Source organism: Hesperophylax consimilis, chromosome 16, assembly GCF_061612785.1.
Source record: "Hesperophylax consimilis isolate HC1 chromosome 16, BYU_Hcon_1.0, whole genome shotgun sequence".
NCBI lineage: Eukaryota > Metazoa > Arthropoda > Insecta > Trichoptera > Limnephilidae > Hesperophylax > Hesperophylax consimilis.
Genome location: NC_142851.1, coordinates 18,256,547 through 18,277,197, shown reverse-complemented (window position 1 = coordinate 18,277,197; position 20,651 = coordinate 18,256,547). Strand labels below are relative to the sequence as shown.

Here is a 20,651-nt window from a genome sequence, read left to right as displayed (position 1 = left end):
TTTCAATAAATTTTTCATAAAATTATACTGGAAACTAAAAACTGGTATTTACAAAAAACCAAACCTAGTTGCGCAAAAAACTTGTTTTTTAAAAAAATATACGCACCTTTACGATTTTCTACCTCAGTATCTTTATTAGAAATAGAAGACAATTGTTTTCACAAAACTTGTAGGTAATTGTATGTTCTATAATATTTGTAGAGCTACTTTAACCGAAATTTGCATTGGAAATGAGATATTGGAAAAAACCAGATATTGGCGCGATTTCGGCCGGTTTTTTCAAAATGGCGGCGCGAGCACATGTGCGCCAAGGTCGAAAACTCAGATTTTACATCAAGGGATTAGTTTATAAAACATATAAAAAATTGGGACTGCCGGAATAATTACGATCGCGAATCGCTATTTGCACTGGACTAAGAACTAAATATTACATCACTGCGACAGCAGCTGTCAACTAGCCCCCCCCCCCGATTTTGTACGCCATTTTTAACGTTACCGACATACAAGAAATGACATACGTGTGCAAGAATGTCCCTATATAACAAATAGGTAGACGAGATACCTATTGTAGTATTATAACTCGCATCTGGCGAATCTGAAAATCCATTTAATTTCGGATTCCGCAATGCCAACGGGACAGTAGTTCTTTAGACAGCCTGTAGTTTGCGGTTACCGTCACGTACAAAACATGATATATTATACACAATTTATCACATAAAAAAGAGATGCCAACTGCAATCGAACAATCTATTTGATGGAATGTGAACCACTTTAACAAATGTCACAAAGGGGTTAATATCCATAACATGTGTGGATATTTTAAAATAGTATCTACCTAATACAGTAGGTACACAATAAGAGCTCAATCGGTTTATTTTTGGAAGAAATAGTTTATTTAAAACCCAAAAATGTTGGGTACACCGTACACCTCACAAGAGCCCCGAGTCCGGGAGCCCGGGAGTCTGTACGATGTTAAAACAGGGGGAATAATCGCCACTCAGTTGGCCACTTGCTAGCTTCTAGCAAGCTCTATTGAAATACCGATAGAACATATTCAGCATGCCTACATTGTATTAAAGCTAGCAATCGGTATAACGGAATGCTAGACGAAAGAACAACGCGTTATTATTGTTAAAACAGAATTATTAGTTAGCAAACTTCGTAGAATTTTAGGCCGAAAGATTGGTCCATATATGTCGTCAATTCGAAAATTTATTAAAAACGATTGGGAAGACTGGTTCGATTAAGAACTATGAAATTATATTGTGATCGAATTGACATCCCTAGAATTTCAGTAACACTCTCTGACTGCGGCTATGTTTTTGAGTGAACGCCTCTTACGAGGACGCATAATAAGTGATGGATTGTCCAGAACGAAAGCAGTTTTAGATTTTTTTAAATAAATTTTCAACCTGATTGTGATTCATTTAGACCATTATTTCGACCGAAAATTCCACGAACTAATTTAGTTTTAACAATAATAGCGCGCGTATATGACAGGTGACTATTAAGCAATTTTTTAAAGTAATAAAACAAATGGCTCAAAATTTAAAGCCGAATCTCTTGTTGGAACACTATATATTATAACGAACAGTACCTAGTTATGGTTAGTACGAGATCAAATGATTGTTGGATCTAAAAGAAAAAAAGAGGCACCCAATGAAACATAATATTCCCGGTTCATTTGATTATGTTGACAAATGTCTCAAAGTAGTAAAGTCATAAGATGTAAACACCATCGAATTCTACAATTAAAAAACCCTCTTAGAACAAGTTAATAAATTCGTTCGCGCGGCCTTGAAAATCTTCATAAAGCGTTATCGATTTCCCAGGCATACACTAAACCCAGCGTTGTCAGAACTTGAGAATGCGGTCAAAACAACACGGCGATGTAGACTAATATTGTAGGGGGCGCGAGACACGTTGGGGTCGTCAGGACGGATAGGGGAGACTAGGGGCACTCTGGGGTGGGAGGGTGAGGGCTACTGGGGAGTGATGACTAGGAAACCAGGTGAGAGTCTAGGGAGACCGGGGTATGCTGGTCAAAATTTATAATATATAATATTTCGGGTCTCTAGATTGTGGTGGAGAGAAATGAGAAAGGCTGCGAAGTATGTGTATAGTGCGATCTGATCACTAAATAAAGTTAAAGCCATTTTTCTGTTTGGTTGTCTCTTACCAAGGTGACACTGAAGAATACCTTGTAATTTGTAGATGAGGTGCATATACACATTTTTTTATTTACATTCTTGTTGCAAAACGTTTACAAAATCATCAATGGTTTTGAATCTGCGAATTCTTTATTCATAACTATTGAGTCATCATTATGCCATTAATAGATTAAAATCGACGAAAATGAACGTTTTCATATTGATTAAATTATTGATTTGTCGCCCAAACTGTGTGGCGTTTGCATGGAGGAGTCATCAAGTGATTGCCAGGCGTGATGCCCGCCATCATCTTCAGGAGCTTGCCTCTCACCGTGCTTAACTCTTGTCAAGCTTTTGGATATCTGATCCGCCTTTACGACATGACCACGCTGATTCCATCTCCACGTCAGAGTTGGACGCTCATCTCAACCACGCGTCCCGTGCGAACACAATCCACTAGTTCTACAGGATTCATAAATTTTAACTTCTTTTCACTGTCTTGTTTGGTTTCAGTTTCTTCCTTCTTGTACTTTTTAAGTTTAATGTCTGCTCGGAACATTCTCATTACTGAACATAAACTGCCTCTTGTTTTATATTAGTCACTATTGAAGTTTCTCTTATCATCGCTTTGTGTGTACAGAACATTTTTATGTCCTGTTAGTTATTATTGTTCTGTACTGTGGTATTTTTTGTTCTCTTTTCATTGCTTTGTATATAGTGTACATTTTGTGTTATATCATTTGATCTGTATTAGGAAAGACGTTCTGTAGGAGTAATCTTAAGAACGTGAAAATTGGATGCTGAATTATTATTAAGTTTGTTATAATTAATCGCACTTGACACTTCAAAATAACGAAATAATATAAAACTGCGCTATATAAATGTTATTCTATTATTATTATTACAGAGAATTAGTTGACAACAAGCAATGGAGCGATACAAACCTGAAGAACACGGAATTATTGTTACTGATCAATTAACCATTTTTGTTTTATTTTAAGTATATAAATTACAAACAATACAAAACAAAACGAACCTTTGTATGTCCAATTGGGAAGGATTCCCGTTTCAGGACGCCAAATTGTGTAAATAGTACTTAATATTCTTACAATGAAATAGCAATGCTGTCAAAACAAATTTTGAGAACATTGTTGATTGCATTCGAAGTGACAGGATGGTTTCTTTATCCTTGAAAGAATCGCAAAGATGTAATTTATTACCAGGGTCAATTTGGATAATATTAGTAATTGCATTCAGAACAGATGAATGGTTTCTTTCGGGACATAACAAGTATGAAATTCTTTCCAGGGCATTTTGGAGAACATTTACAATTGTATAGTTAGAATTTCCACATTTATAAATCAGTATAAGATATATGAATCCTATAGTACTTTTTTTAGAATTTCTTAGGTGATAGAAATTACATATTTCTAGACCAGAATATATGCCGTATGACATATGAATTTTAAATTTTCGAATCTTTATTTATTAAATGGCTAGTCATTATTATACAGTAATCGAAATAAAACCGCGCAAAAGATTCGTGAATTTAAATTTAAATAATCACAACAATGAAGATTAATTATTAGGAACAAAAATAACCATTTTTAAACTTGAAATAAAAAGTGACTTTAGATCCTTATCTCTCATAAGTATAAAATAGCTTTTTGGAAGATAAAAAATAAAATTTAACATAATATTATCTTTTTATATAATTTTTTTTTTTTTTAATAAACATTTTTTTAACTGAACACTAATTAGTTCATATTAGATATGTGCGTTTGTGTTAGCATGAGTTCGCTCTCGACTCTCCCCATGTCCAGAAGCCAATTGCTTTTCAATTTCCATGCACCGGGAATGAGGTTGAACACTTTAGGTCCTAAGTAGGAGTATTGTCTTTGTGCATGTGATGTGTTTGTAGTGGGTGGAACTACTGGATTCCTCCTTGCATGACGGGTGTTGCGGAGATGATCAATGGATGAATGTTTTTGTAAATGTAAAATAATTTTTCTTATATACAGTTGCCGCACATCAAGAACTCGTACCTCTTCAAATAATAGGTCACTGGGATACCTAAATGGTTTCATATGAATGACCCTTAGAAGTGATTTTTGTGCTTTTGCTAGAGGGTCAAGTAAAGTTTTGGAACATCCTCCCCATCCCAAGAATGCATATTCCAGCAATGAGTTACACAAGGCATGGTACATTTGTTTAAGATCTTTTATGCAAAGTATATTTCTACATGAATAGATGAGTTAGTTTTCTGATCTTTGTGGAAGTTTCGTCTATATCAAGGCTGCCCAACCTTTTTAATAGTTGGGCGAAATTGACGATTTTGAATCACTAGCGGGCCACTGAATACCTGACGGTTCCTATTTCCATGGGAGTGGGGGGGGTTGTTAGAGAATTTCTATAAAACATAATTCCCCACAAAAAAAATTCAAAATGAGTGCTCCCCACAAAATATTTGAAATCCATGGGGGGGGGGGTGGCTACAAGATTCTATTTCGGACGCAAAAAATATTATATCAAAAAAATTTTTGTTTAAAAAGTAAGTTCAACAGGTGGTTAGATTTTTTCGTCGCTGATTCTCGTTCTGAGTAGCCTAAATAGCGATAAATCGCCTTCGTTGGCAACACTGGTGACCACGCGCAAGCTGCATTGTTTTTTTTACCGCGGGCCCGCGACACTTTTTCAAATTGGCGGGTTTTTTCAAATTGGCGGGTTTTTTGAAAATGGTTCACGCGGGCCACTTATAATTCGTTCGCGGGCCACAATGTGGCCCGCGGGCATGGGGTTGGGCAGCCTTGGTCTATATGTTCGCCCCATCTCAGAGATTTGTCGATGATAACTCCTATCGTGGTAAGTTGTGGTACCTAGTAGCAACTTTTTTTCAACTTGGAATTTGAAAACAAAAAAAAAGTTAAAAATCGATACACCCTAATGGATACGTATACACAATTATTGTTGCAGTCAAACAAAATAGCTGAAGAAATTTTACTACCGCTTAATTGAGAATTTTTTCAAAACATCCCTTACCGCTAACTAACAAATTAAAAGTGTTCCAAGCGGAAAGTACATAAAATATACACATAATTACATAAGAAAAAAAAAATCGTTCACATAACCATATTTTTAACATACTACATTTCCTTCTGTGCAACTCACAGCTTTTTATTGAGTTTGGTTACATGTTGTAAATTATTGGAACGAGGTATTCTAGAGTTCTTTGACCGTATTTATTCAGGTATCTGGGAATTACCTATATAATTAATTAATAAGTCCATCGTTTGCAATTAGTCTTGTATTATGAACATGTGTCACTATTTTATTATGTTCAGATTGAGATGTATGCTGACTCGCAATTTTAAGCCACAATATAGCACGAACAGATAATAAATTTACAGAATTTTATAGTAATGATTTTGGTACGTCGTGTCTTTGTTCGTATTTAGTTTTGTTTAATAATAATTTTACAAAAAAATATTGTACATTTTGGACTGAAAGAAGATTTGTTTTTGTTGAATGTCCCCATGAAGTTATTCCATATCTTTTTAAGGATTCCGCCAATGACAGGTAAACTATTCTAACACTATTTGGTGGAACAAAAAACTTAAATCTATAAAGTTAGCTCACTATAGCTCTAAGCCCTAAGCATGGTTGTATTATAAAGTGATGGATGCAATTAAAATCAAAAGAAATAATTTTAGGACTTATGGTGATGTTATTATGAAGACATCTGATGTGCATAAGCTTCGTTTTTTTAGCATTGATTATTAAACCAACATCATGTGACCATTTTTGAAGAGTGACAAATTCAATTTGCAGTAAAGTACTAGCCATTAATAAATCCTCATGTAAAATAACTAATGCAGTGTCGTCAGCATAAACGTAATGTTTTACATGAGAAAAAATAAATTTCATTGCAGTAACATATATTATATACAAGGTAGGGCCTAGTATGGACCCTTGGGTACGCCTGCGAAAACAATATTTTTTTTGCCAAAACGACCGAAATTTTTTACACAAACCGTTCTATTTTGAAAGTAGTTAACAAATAATTTACGTAGGTTTCCTGTAATTCCAATTGTTTCAAGAGTTTCAAGTAATTTACTATGATCAATCGTATCAAAAACCTTTAAATTATCAATAAATAATACGAGTACCTACATATTTTCTTTTCTTAAGATCGTTATTAATTTTATTTGAAAATTCTTGAAGTAGTAGATCTGTGCTTTTTTTGGAAACCATATTGATGGGTATCAATAAAAGAAAAATTTTCAAGGTACTTTATTAGTTTTATAGATATATATTTTTCTAGGATCTTTTCAATTGCAGGTAAAATACTGATTGGTCTTTGTAGATGGATCGTATTATGCTGCATTTGACATCTTCAGGTATAATTGCCTCCGTTAAAATCATATTAATTAATACAGTCAAAATAGTTCCTACGATATTAAAATGTTTTTTAATATCAGACATTCTAATTTTATCTATCCCCGGCGATTGAATACTTTTTTAAATTTCTGACACTTTTTCGATATCACAAAGTTTTGCTTGTGTTAAGAGCATGCTGTGTGGAAGTCTATCTGTTTGAATATGAAAAGCTTTTTTGTCATATCTATGTAATAGTTTCTTAACATTGTCATTGATATTTGTTCAGTCGTTTGTTCTTTTAAAAAATAGTTTGATATTACTTGGTCGAAATTACTTTTGATCTTTCTTCCTAACAATCTGTTTATTTGGTCCCACCATAGACATATGAATTAATTCCTATGTCTGTGGGTCCCACGTTTTTTTAGAGTCGGCAAAGTAATTTTTAAATTTTGAGTTAAAGAATTTTAATTTGTATATACTGATTAATTTTGTAACTTTGTTTCGATTACATTTGTACTCTATTTCATAAAATTTATTTGTAGGATTATTTTTCCATCTTTTGTAAAGTGTATCTTTTAATTTGATTTTAAATAATAAATCATCATTTATCAATTCATTTATGGCATTAGGTCTGCTTTGAGGTTTATAGAACTTTACAACCGTACTTTTATCGTAGATTTCATTAAAATTATTTTTAATTTTATTATACAGAGTAACGCAATCCAGTTCTTTCAAAGGATATTCCAATTATGTATTTTTATTTCTTTATCAACGCGTTTTTGAGACAGAATTGTGATTTTTTCATTTTGTTCAATATTTTTGACATCATGGTATTGTACGTTTAGTCCCGTTATAAAATGATCAGCAATTCTCGAATCAATTATCCCAATACTATAGTGACCTAATATTTATTTGGACACAGGTTAGGTTAGTATTGCATTTATTAATATTTTGTGCATGAATCCAACATTGAACGGGTAAATCTACATCAGTAGCATTGTCAATATAATTGAAAGCCATATAAAAATATAATATAATAAAATATTATACTCGTAACATTCAGTATAATGGTTGGAAGTTAAAATATAGCATCTATTAATAAGTAATGTCGTTGCAAGGCAATGCACATAAATAGTATAGGTGGAGTAGATGTACGAAATATGCTTGAATATTGTAGGCATGTAAAATATAAATTGAAAAATATATTTTATGATGTGAATATGCTTAATTTGCCAGTTATAGGGATTTTTACTGACTTGGTACTTCTTTATAAAATTTTAAATTATGTATTTGACAGATTTCCTTGCATGAATTCCATTACGTAATACTAGAAGACTAATTACAATAGTAATATTATGTATTCCTTATTGCCCAGAATACCAGAAATAATTATTTATTTATTTATTTATATATAATTTGTACATTTATTTATAACAATTACAGGTAATAAAGCCTAAGACGTTATAATTGTACCATTTATGCAGTGTATATGCAATGCCAAAAATCTCGCAAATGCGCTATAGGACACAAAAAATAAATCTAATTTCTTATCTACCGCATTCAAAAAGCACGTAGCTCTCCCCACAGGTGAGTTCATTAATAAATTAGTGCGGCTTGCTCTACTATATAGAAGATTGTGATGACGTCCTCGAGAGTGAGACTCTGGTACAAAAAAATTTAATTGGGCCAGTATCTCATTATTAGATAAGTGACCGTTTATTAGTTGGAAAAAATATTTAAGCAAAGCAATACCTCTACGTGTCTCTAGGGAGTGGTAATTGGTCATGCCTAATATATAAATCGATGGGTAAAGCCAAGGGTAACGTCCATAGAGCCGCGAGAATAAAAACCTTAAAAAAATTTTATGGACTATTTCAATGCGTAAAGTGTATGTTAATTCATGTGGAGCCCAGATGATCGAGTTTGATTCAAGTACACTTAGGACTAGTGTGTTATATAATAACGTCAGTGTTTTTGTGTTACGAAACGGATATGAGTTTCTAATTACGAAGCCGAGAAGCCTGTATCCTCTGCTTATTAAATCATCGATGTGTTGGTTATGACGAGACAGCGGACATCTTCAATTTATCACAAATTAAATACAAAAGATTGTTGCATTTATCACAAACTAAATACGAAAGATTGTTGAATCACAAATTAAATACAAAAGATTGTTGCATTTATCACAAACTAAATACGAAAGATTGTTGAATCACAAATTAAATACAAAAGATCATTTTTTTATTATTTTTTATTTATTGTACGACAGACAGATAAGTCCAATTATGGTACAATTTTATTATAACTAACAATTCATGTACATAATTATTGCGTTTATCACAAAAGGTAGTTCAGTTATGTATAAAAAGAAGAAATAAAACTGCACGATTGTACTATTCCTATGAAAAAGCCCCCAAAAGGATGTAAATCATTTCCTTGAAAAATAATAGATAAGCCAAATAGGGAAAAGGGGGGGCACAAACCAACTTGCGCGGAGCGTTCTACTTTTGATATCTGTCGATAAATGAATCTGATAGTATACAGGCAACTCGCCATGGTGATATTCATTTGGTCCTCGAAAATAAATTCTGTTTATGAATTACTAGTCCTTTTTACAATGGCGCGCAAATTGCTGGCTGCGTAAAAAACTTAACAACATACCCCAAATCGGGTAAACAAAAGTTCGGGCTTGTTTCCAGAATTTAATATTTTGTTACACTTTAGTTACACTTAGTTAGACACTTTTACCAACATGTTGGTAAATTATGGTTATAATTTACCAACCGCACTCAATTTTTGCGTTGCTTCGCCAGGTAATTCGTTTAAGAACGAACATTCAGAACCTGCGCAGAAAAGTCCCACAAATGGGAATTTCATAGTTTATTCAAAGCATTCTCTAACCCTCCTGGTGCCAAAAATATGGTCACGTGACATACCCAGATTTGAATGAATTAGGAAAACCTACAAGGGCCTGTAATTAAAAGTTGACCATCTCAATTTTCATTAAGGGCAAAAAATAATATCTTATTAACATCGCAATAATGTCTTGTTATTTTTCATGACCGAATTTTCTGGCAAGCGGCAGAATAATTCTTTACGGGTGTTTTGACACATAATATTAAACTATTTAGGTTTATTGGTCAATTGAAAATCAGGAATTCGCTCCGTGTTACGAATAACATTAAGTGTGCGTGTTATTTAAATTTATAGATAGCAGTCAATTGATGTCAGTGTCTAATTATTAAGAATACCTTCACTACAAACCTGTACAATTGCATAAATAAATGTTTAGACTAGATACGTTATATGCAACTTTTTCCAGGGAGGGACAATTATTACAATACCCACTAAAAGGAAGTTACAAGCCAAAACTATGTATATTCTTGGTATGCCTTATATTGTCACGAATGCATATTTTTTAGTATTCATAATGTACACCAATTATAAAGATTAATCAAAATAGTTATTTAGCATTAAGCTTCGCCTTGAGTTAAGTGATTCGCATTAAGTGACGGAAGCTTAAATTTTTAGGTTCAGGTTTCCGAGTTTCATAGTTTAATTTTTAATTTTTTTATTACTTTGAAAATGATGAATTTGGTTTTATTAGCATAAAGTGTAAGTGAATGGTAGTCTAGCCATTTGTTGATTCCGTTTAGTGTGTCATCTGCTTTTATAAATGTTTCTACCCAATTATTCCCATTATTTATAAAAACAGTTTCTCCCGCAAAACTTAAGATTTCGCTTTCTATATGGCATATGTAATTAATGTAAATTAAGAACAGGATTGTACCCAGAATACTTCCTTGAGGTACCCCGAATTTGACATCAATAAACTCGCTGGTTATGTTGTTAAGTTTTACCGTTTTAAGGATAATATATGACACGAATGTGAATGGTTGAACCATGTCAAGTCAGAACAATAGAAGGGTATGTATGCGACGATGTATGAATCACTTAAGCCAAATCCTTATTGGATGGTACTGTAATTTATTTCGTACATTAACTGATTTACATTTTTATAATGTCATCAAATTTCAAAGAAATTCTCTCTGTGCCACCAAAAGCTGATAGAATGCATTGTCATCGACAAAAAGTCTATCTGCCAAGTTTCATCATAGATATCAGGAAGTAGGTTAATTTCTATTTCCAAGATTCCCTTTCATCCATTCATTTAAATTTTCATTCAATCAAGAACAAGAAAATCGAAATTCATTAGGATAAGAATATAAAAAAATAGTTCTAATCGTACTTTAGTTCCTCCTTTAAAGTTAAACGAGTCAAGCTGTACAAGGGTAATCTCAACAGTCTCAACAGAATTGGTTTTGTACCTGTCTCCGGATACCAAGACTTAAATTGATTTTGTACCTATCTCCGATTACCACGACTTAAATTTGGACCGTGGAATTACAATCCAGCGTGCATGACGAAGAGAAGTATTTACGTACAGTCCATCGTCCAGACATTCTTAACAACTGTCTTTGAAAAGCACGATATAATATGTCTATAATTGCGGTACACTGCGGCCGGCATAGTCCAGTGGTAACGCATTGGACTACCATTCCGAAGGTCGCGGGTTCGAACCCGGCGTGCGCAAATAAATTTTATTTGATTAATTTGTGTTATTTCACAATTAATTAATTAAAATAATATAGTACAGGGTGTATCGGCACTAACCCGACAAACTTTAACCAGCTATTCCTTAGCACATTTGGAGTAAAAAATGTTATGTGCACTTTGCTGTCCGGTAACGTTTTTTTTTAATAAAAAATTAATTAAACATATTTTCACCACATGTCACCACTGTTTTATCCTTTGTCAAAATTTGAAAGCAACATCGCAACTCTCGCGTGTTGCTGCGAACGAAGCCCGTATTACATAATCCAGTACCAGAAAAGAAATATTTTATTTAACAATAATGATTATTCACATTTTTCGTATGCGAATCACTGATTGTCTTCTTGTATTGTACACATCAGTTTTATTTTTGTATCTGTTGTTTGTTATATTGTTATATTATAATTGTTTCACCTCTGGAATGCTTTGGTTTCACCTCTTACGCGTTTCACGTATTAAATAGTCTAATTTTGAAACTAAGAAACTAATTAGTAGATTTCCTGAATTTATAATCGAAGTCCAATAATTCTGAGCACTTTTAAAAACAATTTTCCTCACTTAGGTACTTATCAATAATAATAATTGGATTATTTGAACAGCGCCGTTGTTTTTTAAATCACCGTAAGTGCTCTGTCAAAATGTTACTTGCTAGGCTATCCTACAACGTATATTTTTTAATAAATTTAGTTATTTACAACTTCGCGGAATGTGATTTATGAATATTATTGCTTATGTTAAAAGCCTTCCAGAATTACCGGAATATAACGAGCAGCTTGACACACTTAAGTTTATTTCCACTAATTTGAAGGTACAAAGAATGTATAGTTTTAAAAACAATCCCGATGAATCAAAAAACGGTTCATATAAAACTGCTGCGCAACACACTGAGACAAAGGAAAGCACTCACACAAACGTCATGACTGCATTGGATTGACCACCTGCAAATGAATGCTGCCAGATTGCTAATTTATTTAAACAATAATTATTAAATTTTATTTAAAATATCGCAATTTTTTTAAAAAATCGACAATAAATTACAACTATAATTTAAAAAAAATATTCTTAACCCCACGCTTTTTCGTAATTGATTAATTAATTCAGAATTTAAACGTTGCTTGAAATGACTAGCCGTATTTGGTGACCAGATCTGAATATCCAGGTTCAGAATTTAAACGTTGCTTGAAATGACTAGCCGTATTTGGTGACCAGATCTGAATATCCAGGTTTAGAATTTAAACGTTGCTTGAAATGACTAGCCGTATTTGGTGACCAGATCTGAATATCCAGGTTCAGAATTTAAACGTTGCTTGAAATGACTAGCCGTATTTGGTGACCAGATCTGAATATCCAGGTTTAGAATTTAAACGTTGCTTGAAATGACTAGCCGTATTTGGTGACCAGATCTGAATATCCAGGTTCAGAATTTAAACGTTGCTTGAAATGACTAGCCGTATTTGGTGACCAGATCTGAATATCCAGGTTTAGAATTTAAACGTTACTTGAAATGACTAGCCGTATTTGGTGACCAGATCTGAATATCCAGGTTCAGAATTTAAACGTTGCTTGAAATGACTAGCCGTATTTGGTGACCAGATCTGAATATCCAGGTTTAGAATTTAAACGTTACTTGAAATGACTAGCCGTATTTGGTGACCAGATCTGAATATCCAGGTTCAGAATTTAAACGTTGCTTGAAATGACTAGCCGTATTTGGTGACCAGATCTGAATATCCAGGTTTAGAATTTAAACGTTGCTTGAAATGACTAGCCGTATTTGGTGACCAGATCTGAATATCCAGGTACTTCCTCACCTTCCACTCCTTCCCTTAGCCATAAAACTTACCCCAATTCAACATAAAAATTGTTTAAATTATCGGATGTAATGAAATGCATAATAATTAGACCCCAAAATACTTAATTATTCAGGGAAATAAACCCCTGAGTCATCAGTTGGAAATACCAACGACATTAAGTGAAATTAACAATGCAATAATCCTATTATTGCATTGTTTAAAATTTCACTTAATTATTAGCATTAGCAAATAATATTGGGATTAGCAAATAATAATTTACGACAATTTACTCGGAAATCAATAAAGCCAGAATAATAAAAAAAGAAAGTTATCACTTACGTCGTCTGTAAGTGGCTTTACCAAAGTTTGATAATGCCGTCAGAAGGTGAAACAGCTGTCACGCGTAATAATAATTACAACTAGCAGAACTTGTTTATAAACACACTGTTTTTATAAATTTTTTAATAAGACTGTTAAAATAAAAAAAATCTCTAAATTGAAATGGAGTTCTACAAACTAAACTTAAAATCAAATAAATTTATTGCGAAGGTTCAAAGTACTGTACTGTAATATTATATTAAATAATTTTTACGTGTTTAATTATTGTTTAAAGTCAGATTAAAGCGATTAAAAAAAACACCTGGCAATTCTTATTCGAGTTTCGTTGTTTTTACGTATTGGCGCGCTTACAAGCATCAGTCGTCTCATTTTTAACCATTAATATTTAGTGTGTAGGAAAGAGAGAAGACGCTTTTCGACACACTTGTCGAAAAACTTGTTGAATGCCGACGGGCATACTCTTCTACAGATTTTATTAAATATTGATATGTAGGTAATATTGATGTGTAAATGAATGACATTGTGAGAATTTTACCAATAAATAATAAATGAAAATGCGGACATGTAGTTTATGTTAATTTTTTTATTGGAGCATTTGTTCGAAGTGACTACCATTATTTTCGATGCAAGCGTGTAGTCTTGTTATATTTTGATTATTTAAGTTTGCAGGATTTGCTTTAATTTCTGCAGCGGCTTCCATCACTCGTTCGAGCAGTTGCTCTCTTGAGGCTATTGGCTTAGCATACACTTTTTCCTTGAGAGCCCCCCACAGGTAGTAATCCAGGGGGGTCAGGTCGGGTGATCTTGGTGGCCAAGCAATGGCCGGACTTCCACGGCCTATCCAACGACCAGGAAACTCGACATCCAAGTAGTTCCGCACGGCAATCGAATAGTGTGGTGGGGCTCCATCGTGCTGGAACCACATTCTCCGTAGTAATTCGAGGTTCACATCTTCCAGAATCTCGCCCAGTTGCACTTGTAAGAACTCCAAATACATCGGTCCATTTAGTCTGGGAGGCAACTCGATTGGACCGAGTATTTGATTTCCCAGGATTCCTGCCCACATGTTGATGGAAAATCTGTCCTGGCTCGACGACTCCCGAACAAGCTTGGGGTTTTGTTCAGCCCAATGGTGCAAGTTGTGCACATTTAGCACTCCTGTTTTAGTGAACTGTGCTTCGTCGGTAAACAATATGTTTTTCATGAAGTCTGCATCTCTTATGACATTATGCAGCATTCTTCTGCAGTACACGACTCTGGAAAAGTGGTCATTCTCCATGAGGCCTTGGCAGCGCCTATAGTGAAAAGGTTTGAGCCCGTGCTTCTTCAGAACTCTCCATACCGCCATGTGTTCCCTGTGTCCTATCATCAGAGCGACCCGACGCACGGACAGCGTGGGGTCTTCGGTAATTAAGTTCAGGATTCTCTCCTCAACTGCCACAGGAACGATGTTGTGTCCTCCGCCGGCGCCTTCAATCCGTCCGATGCCACAGTCACGCAATTGTTGATACATCTGAAACAAAACAACAAATAACAACTGCTTTTATTATTCAGCTCAGTAATAATGTCAAATAAACAATCGCGGGCTTTTTCACTCATTTTATTTTTAAAGAACACTTATTTTAGGCACATATCAGAAAACTTACGTTTTCTCTTCATTTATTTCATTTTTTTATAGTAAAATGTATAACAAAGTGTTTTAAATTATAATTTTCTTAACTAGGTACGGTTGATATCTTGGATTCACAGGGGTGAAATTGAATTCAAGTAATTTAAATAATCCCATGGTGAGAAAGGGAGTGAATTCAATTGCAGTGAATGATGCATTTATTAGAGATTAAAATTAATTAACTTTTTAAAACGCCGTTTAGTGACCACTGAACACAAATCACCTAAAGTACAATTTACATTTTTAAAGTTGGTGGCCCCTTGTTATGTTTTTAATGTTCCCAGTTTAAATTTCAAAAGCGCTTTTTGGCATTATCAATGAATGTAAATAGTTTCAATAAACAATTGATAGGGTACAAACCTGGACAAAGGTAGCATGGTGTGGGACGCGTCTTCCAGGAAACCTCATGCGATACTCCCTTACGGCTGCTCGTGAATTTCCATTGCAAAATCCATAAACAAAAACAATATCTGCTTGCTCGGCAGGTGGATAATTGAGGGGCATATTTCAACAGTAAAAACTTAGATAACAAAACAAAAACGAAACTAGAAACTTGATGACATGCGAACTCCCAAAACAGCACTGACCACTGATACGAGACGGGGTGGCGGGAACCACACGGGACTTGAGACAGAATATGTGTGAAAGAGATGACAGTAGCGCGGCGTTGCCAATTATTTTACCCCTATACTGTGGGCAGTAGCGGAGTGTGGAAATTTTATTTATTTTTTGTTTTTAAAAGAAAAAAAATGTTACCGGACAGCAAAGTGTACATAACATTTTTTACTCCAAATGTGCTAAGGAATAGCTGGTTAAAGTTTGTCGGGTTAGTGCCGATACACCCTGTATAGTATATTTGCGGCACGTTCCAGAGTGGAAGATACTACCAGTATCGCCCTTGTGTAAGACCACCATTCAGAATTGAAACGTTGCTCCAAATGGCTTTAGCCGTGTTTAGTGACTAGATCTGAATAGCCAGGTACTTCCCCACCTTCCTCTTTCCCTTCCCCACTTACCTTCAGCCTCACAACATCCCCCAATTGGGGATGCCATAGTCTCACTGGCTCCAGACGGGAGCAGTTGGGACCCTTGTGAGGTATTCACTATAAAAAAATTTAAAAAAAAACATTTTAGTCGTACTGATATTTCTCCATAAGACAGCGTGATTTGAGAACATTATAATGTGATATTTAAATGCATCTAATATTCCTACATTATGTTTAGTAAAAGAGTAAGTAGTTGGAGAAGAACTGAAATGTTATGATAGTTCTGTTGCTGGACTAATGATCTTTTTTCTAAATGTATAAAAATAATTTTCGAGCAATATGTTTGTGAAAATCAACTCAAAAGCTCTGTAATATATTTAAAATATGAAAGCGTATGAGAGTGAAGGCATCGGTTAACAATTTTGGAGTCACTAGCAGATGATAATTGTACAGAATTTGGTTTTTTTTAATATTTGATAAAAAATATGTATATATAAATAATAAAATACTTTTTTTGGATTTTTTTTTCTTTTTTTCCTTTTCCCTTACTGTGCTAAAAAATCCACGCATTCCGGTGCTGTGTAGTCAATACACATCTCAAAATAAGCGATTTAATATCGGAAAAATATGAAAATTCATGGCTAATCGCTTATGTTTATTATATTTCATATCAAAAGTGATAATAATTGAAATTTAATTGCTGAAAACATGAAAAACCCATCGACAGATGCTAAAAAAACGTGCGAAGAGTCGACGTCTAACGACGGTCCCCGACTAGGGAATGCAATCCCGGTATACCGGGATCCCGAAATACCGAGATCCCGCAGACATTTTGTGGGACTAATCTCGGTTGAAAATTTCGCGGGATCCCGCTGGACTGGCGGGATTACAGAGAAGCTTCTACAACTGCATCGACGTCCAGTTCTTCCACATCGGCTCATTGTGAACCTCAACCATCAACAAATAAAATCACTGACCATTTTTCAAGCGAAAACAATACCGTCGAAAATAGGGTATCACGAATGGTGTCTAAAGATGGTTTACCATTCCGAGTTTTCTGTACCTCGTCGGATTTGCGAGATTATTTCAAAGCCGGGGGTTTTAACTTACCAACATCGACTAATTCAATCAAATTAATGGTTATGAATTACGGCAAGACACTAAAAATGATGGTTATTCAAGATTTTTTAAAGCTGAAAGAGAGCAACTACAGATTTACCCTCACTTACTCTGAATTACTTCGAGTCCGGTGGATTAAAAGGCACATACCTTCAATTCACTTACAATGCGCTAATGACTATTGTGCCAAACAGCGTGGAAGCTGAACGAGCTTTTTCAGCCGCTGGCTACCTTGTGCCCAATATCAGAAGCCGTTTATCAGATGACACAATTAATACTTTAACTTTTTTACGAAGCTATTTCCAAAATAATGTTTAATTAAACTTATGAAGCTCATTGTACAAGAATATTGTTTATCGTGTGAGCGTTATTATTTAAATATAAGTTTCAGTTCAATTTCAGTTCAGTGCCGGCAATCCGGGCGTTTATTTTATTTTCATTTGTGTACATATATATTTCTTATACCCACCTCACTAGACAAAGTCTGTTCCGAGGCGGGTATGTTATGTTAATGTATGTCTTATCTTATTCTTTGCCAATTTATGACTTTACCTATGCCTAACTAAAGGTATACCTATTAATAAATCATTTAAAATTTCCCAAAGAACTTGTTTTATTATAGGTATAAATTTAAAACTCTAAAAGCAAGGTTGGTAGATCGAGGTATTAGGTCTTATTATACGATTGATTAGATATCTAAGTCCACTCTGCTGGATCCCGCAAATACCTGGATCCAGCGGGACTAAGATTGTTCAGTCCCGCAAATACCTGGATTGACATTTTCTTGCTGGATTGCATTCCCTATCCGCGACCAACTGGCCGGCGGCTAGCAGTGCTAGCACACACACGCTATGCGGTCGTAGGTATCGATGGTCTAAATAAAAATACAACTGCGGACGTGTGGATTTCTCATGTTCCTGCATAGCGAATTAAAGCGGGACATCAATAGCGTGTCATTTCCTCACACACTTTTCGCGTAGCATTGTCACACGGTTGATTATATTGGTGTACCGATTTTTAACAAAAATCTCTGATTTTTAATTGAATTTGAAAACTATGTAAAAATTTAATTTTAATTCAGTGCATAAATGTATAACGGAGAAATACCTAAAATCTGAACCCAGAATTTAATATATTTATAGAGTTATTGAAGTTATTAGAAGCAATGTGTAGTAAATACACACAACAAATAAGGAAAGGTATAACCACGGATTTTTTTTTAAATTTTCATATCTACCGGTTTCGCTTCAGTCAAGCTTCATCAGGATGTTAATTAAAAACTAAAAACTAAGAAAGAGAATAGGCTTATTCATAGGAGGACAGAGGGAGCCAGAATACAACACATTAAGTAATAGTATTTACCCAATAGACAGAGACAAAATACATGAAAGAGAAGACCAAATTGCTAATTGATATGTGCTATAACCGGTACTAGTCTTTTACATAAAAATGGTATAGGTATTAAATTAGTTAATCTAGAATCGTTAGAAATTAGGAAGTCTTTAAATACTCATATGTCTGACCATTTATAAAATAGTCAAATAAACCTTTTTAACCAAAAAAACACACTTTATAGCCCCATATTTAATCTGTTTCCCACAATCATTTCCACTCCATAATATTATAAATGTTACATTATGGTTCTTATGCCCTTAAAATTTATGGTTAAATGTGTAATTCGTGTAAAATTATTATTTTCTGTAATTTGTTATTATGTAAACTGTGGCGTTTTTTCGTTACAACACCCATATATTGCTTTCTCCCTCACACATATCAATTAGCAATTTGGTCTTCTCTTTCATGTATTTTGTCTCTGTCTATTATATACTCCTACTTAATATGTTATATTCTGTCTCCCTCTGTCCTCCTATTTATAAACCAATTCTCTGTCTTAGTTTTTAAATAACATCCTGATGAAGCTTGACTGAAGCGAAACCGGTTGATGTGAAAATTAATAAAAAAAACGTGGTTATTAAACTAAGTATTTTATTTAAATAAATTTTCAAATTTACTCATCTTTTCGATCTGGAACGTCAATTCATTGCATATTCATCATGAGCTATAACATTTTAAAATAAAACTTTAACTGTTTGAAAATCCAAGAAATCATATTCTTTGTTTCGTATTATTAAATCTAAAAGTAGAGTGAAGCCGGGTCGAGTGTAGCAAAGTATAAACCAACTTAATAAGCAGCACATTTAACATCATAGTTTTGTGATGACTGCTCAGTCAATGGCGCAATTTACACTCACCTCTTAAAACGATCCCACCTCATCGAGCTTCAATCTACAATTGAAATTTAGAAATCAGCATTTGACAGAAATACAACAAGAATCTTTTACGAATCAGCTCAATAATTGCGTTTCAATAAAAATAAAAATAGACTCAAAAACCATACAAACCACACCTATGATTTTGGAGCAACAGGTAGGGAGGGGAAGAAAGAGGATTCTCCCCCATATTATAAATCATGTCACCGGGTCTAAAACCCCAATTATGAAACGAAACAACTTTTTCAAAGGTTTGCAAAAACTTTTACAAAGAGGTTTTTTTTTGTATATGGCACTTTTCATTTCGAAAAGTTGATGTTTTCCGGCTGTTTGTTATATGAATGATAACCGTGTGTTTGTTATTTGATTTCCTAAGTAGCATTCATATATATTCTCTGTTTAAATAGAACGTATGTTCTCTAAGATCGGGGGTCGATGGTTATATACACGTAATAAAAAAGGGACTGAGGGCCTATAACGAATGAATTGTAAGAATTCGTAACAAAGCATCAGTGAAAAGCAAATATTTTATGCGGACGACGGAACACGTGTTGATACAAATACTGACATACTTATATTGAAGCATTCCATTATGATATCTATTAGATTAGAGTTTAGCATGCTGTCGCTTTTGTAACAGGATAATTTTTCTCCGTGTAGATGAAGATATTCTAGTAAGATACCTTAAAACAGATAAAATGATAAATTGTTATCAGGAAAAGTGCCTACCTTTAGAAATACTTTATCAAAAACTCACTAAGAATATGTTCTAAGTAAAACCTTTTCTACTTCTTTCTGACCCTTCTGTCTACTAGCTGTGGTAATCGGCCAATGCTCGAATTGGTCAATTGAGCCTAAAATTGCTCCAGTTTTGCAGATTTTTGGCGGCTAGGTCTAGGTTGTCATTTCACATGCCACAATAATGGGCGGAAGTTTATAAAAATTATATTTTTAAAATATTTAAAGCACAATTATTCATACCCTAACTTGAAAACAACTCGCAGCCTTTCTTTGGCCATAGAGCGAAGCAAGATACACAACGTAAGCAAATAGAATTGTGTGTCAATAATTTATTGTGTTATGTGATATCCACTACATTTTTAATGTATATATGTTATTGTCAAAAACCCAATTTTCCAAATAATATGTTGCATGTTAAAATTAGGCACGTAAACCAGTTGGTTAATGTGGACTTGGTGTGGAAGAGATTTTCGGGCTCATTTGTTGTGAATTGAAAAAACCCGGTTAATTAAGGACCACGAGAGGTTTAGGAAGGTTGTCGTCGACATTCTTTTTTTGTTCTTCATTATAAAACCTGCTTAAGCGCCAGAGCA

General features: G+C 34.1%; 1 protein-coding gene across 1 annotated transcript in view; it reads right to left on the bottom strand.

Moving 5' to 3' along the window:
- dsx (transcription factor doublesex) overlaps positions 1–20,651 on the bottom strand; it is a 136,461-nt gene that overhangs the window by 86,920 nt on the left and 28,890 nt on the right. The window contains exon 3 of the mRNA XM_089640995.1: positions 17,864–17,873. Coding sequence (XP_089497121.1) covers positions 17,864–17,873 — 10 coding nt within the window. The remainder of the gene's footprint in view (positions 1–17,863; positions 17,874–20,651) is intronic.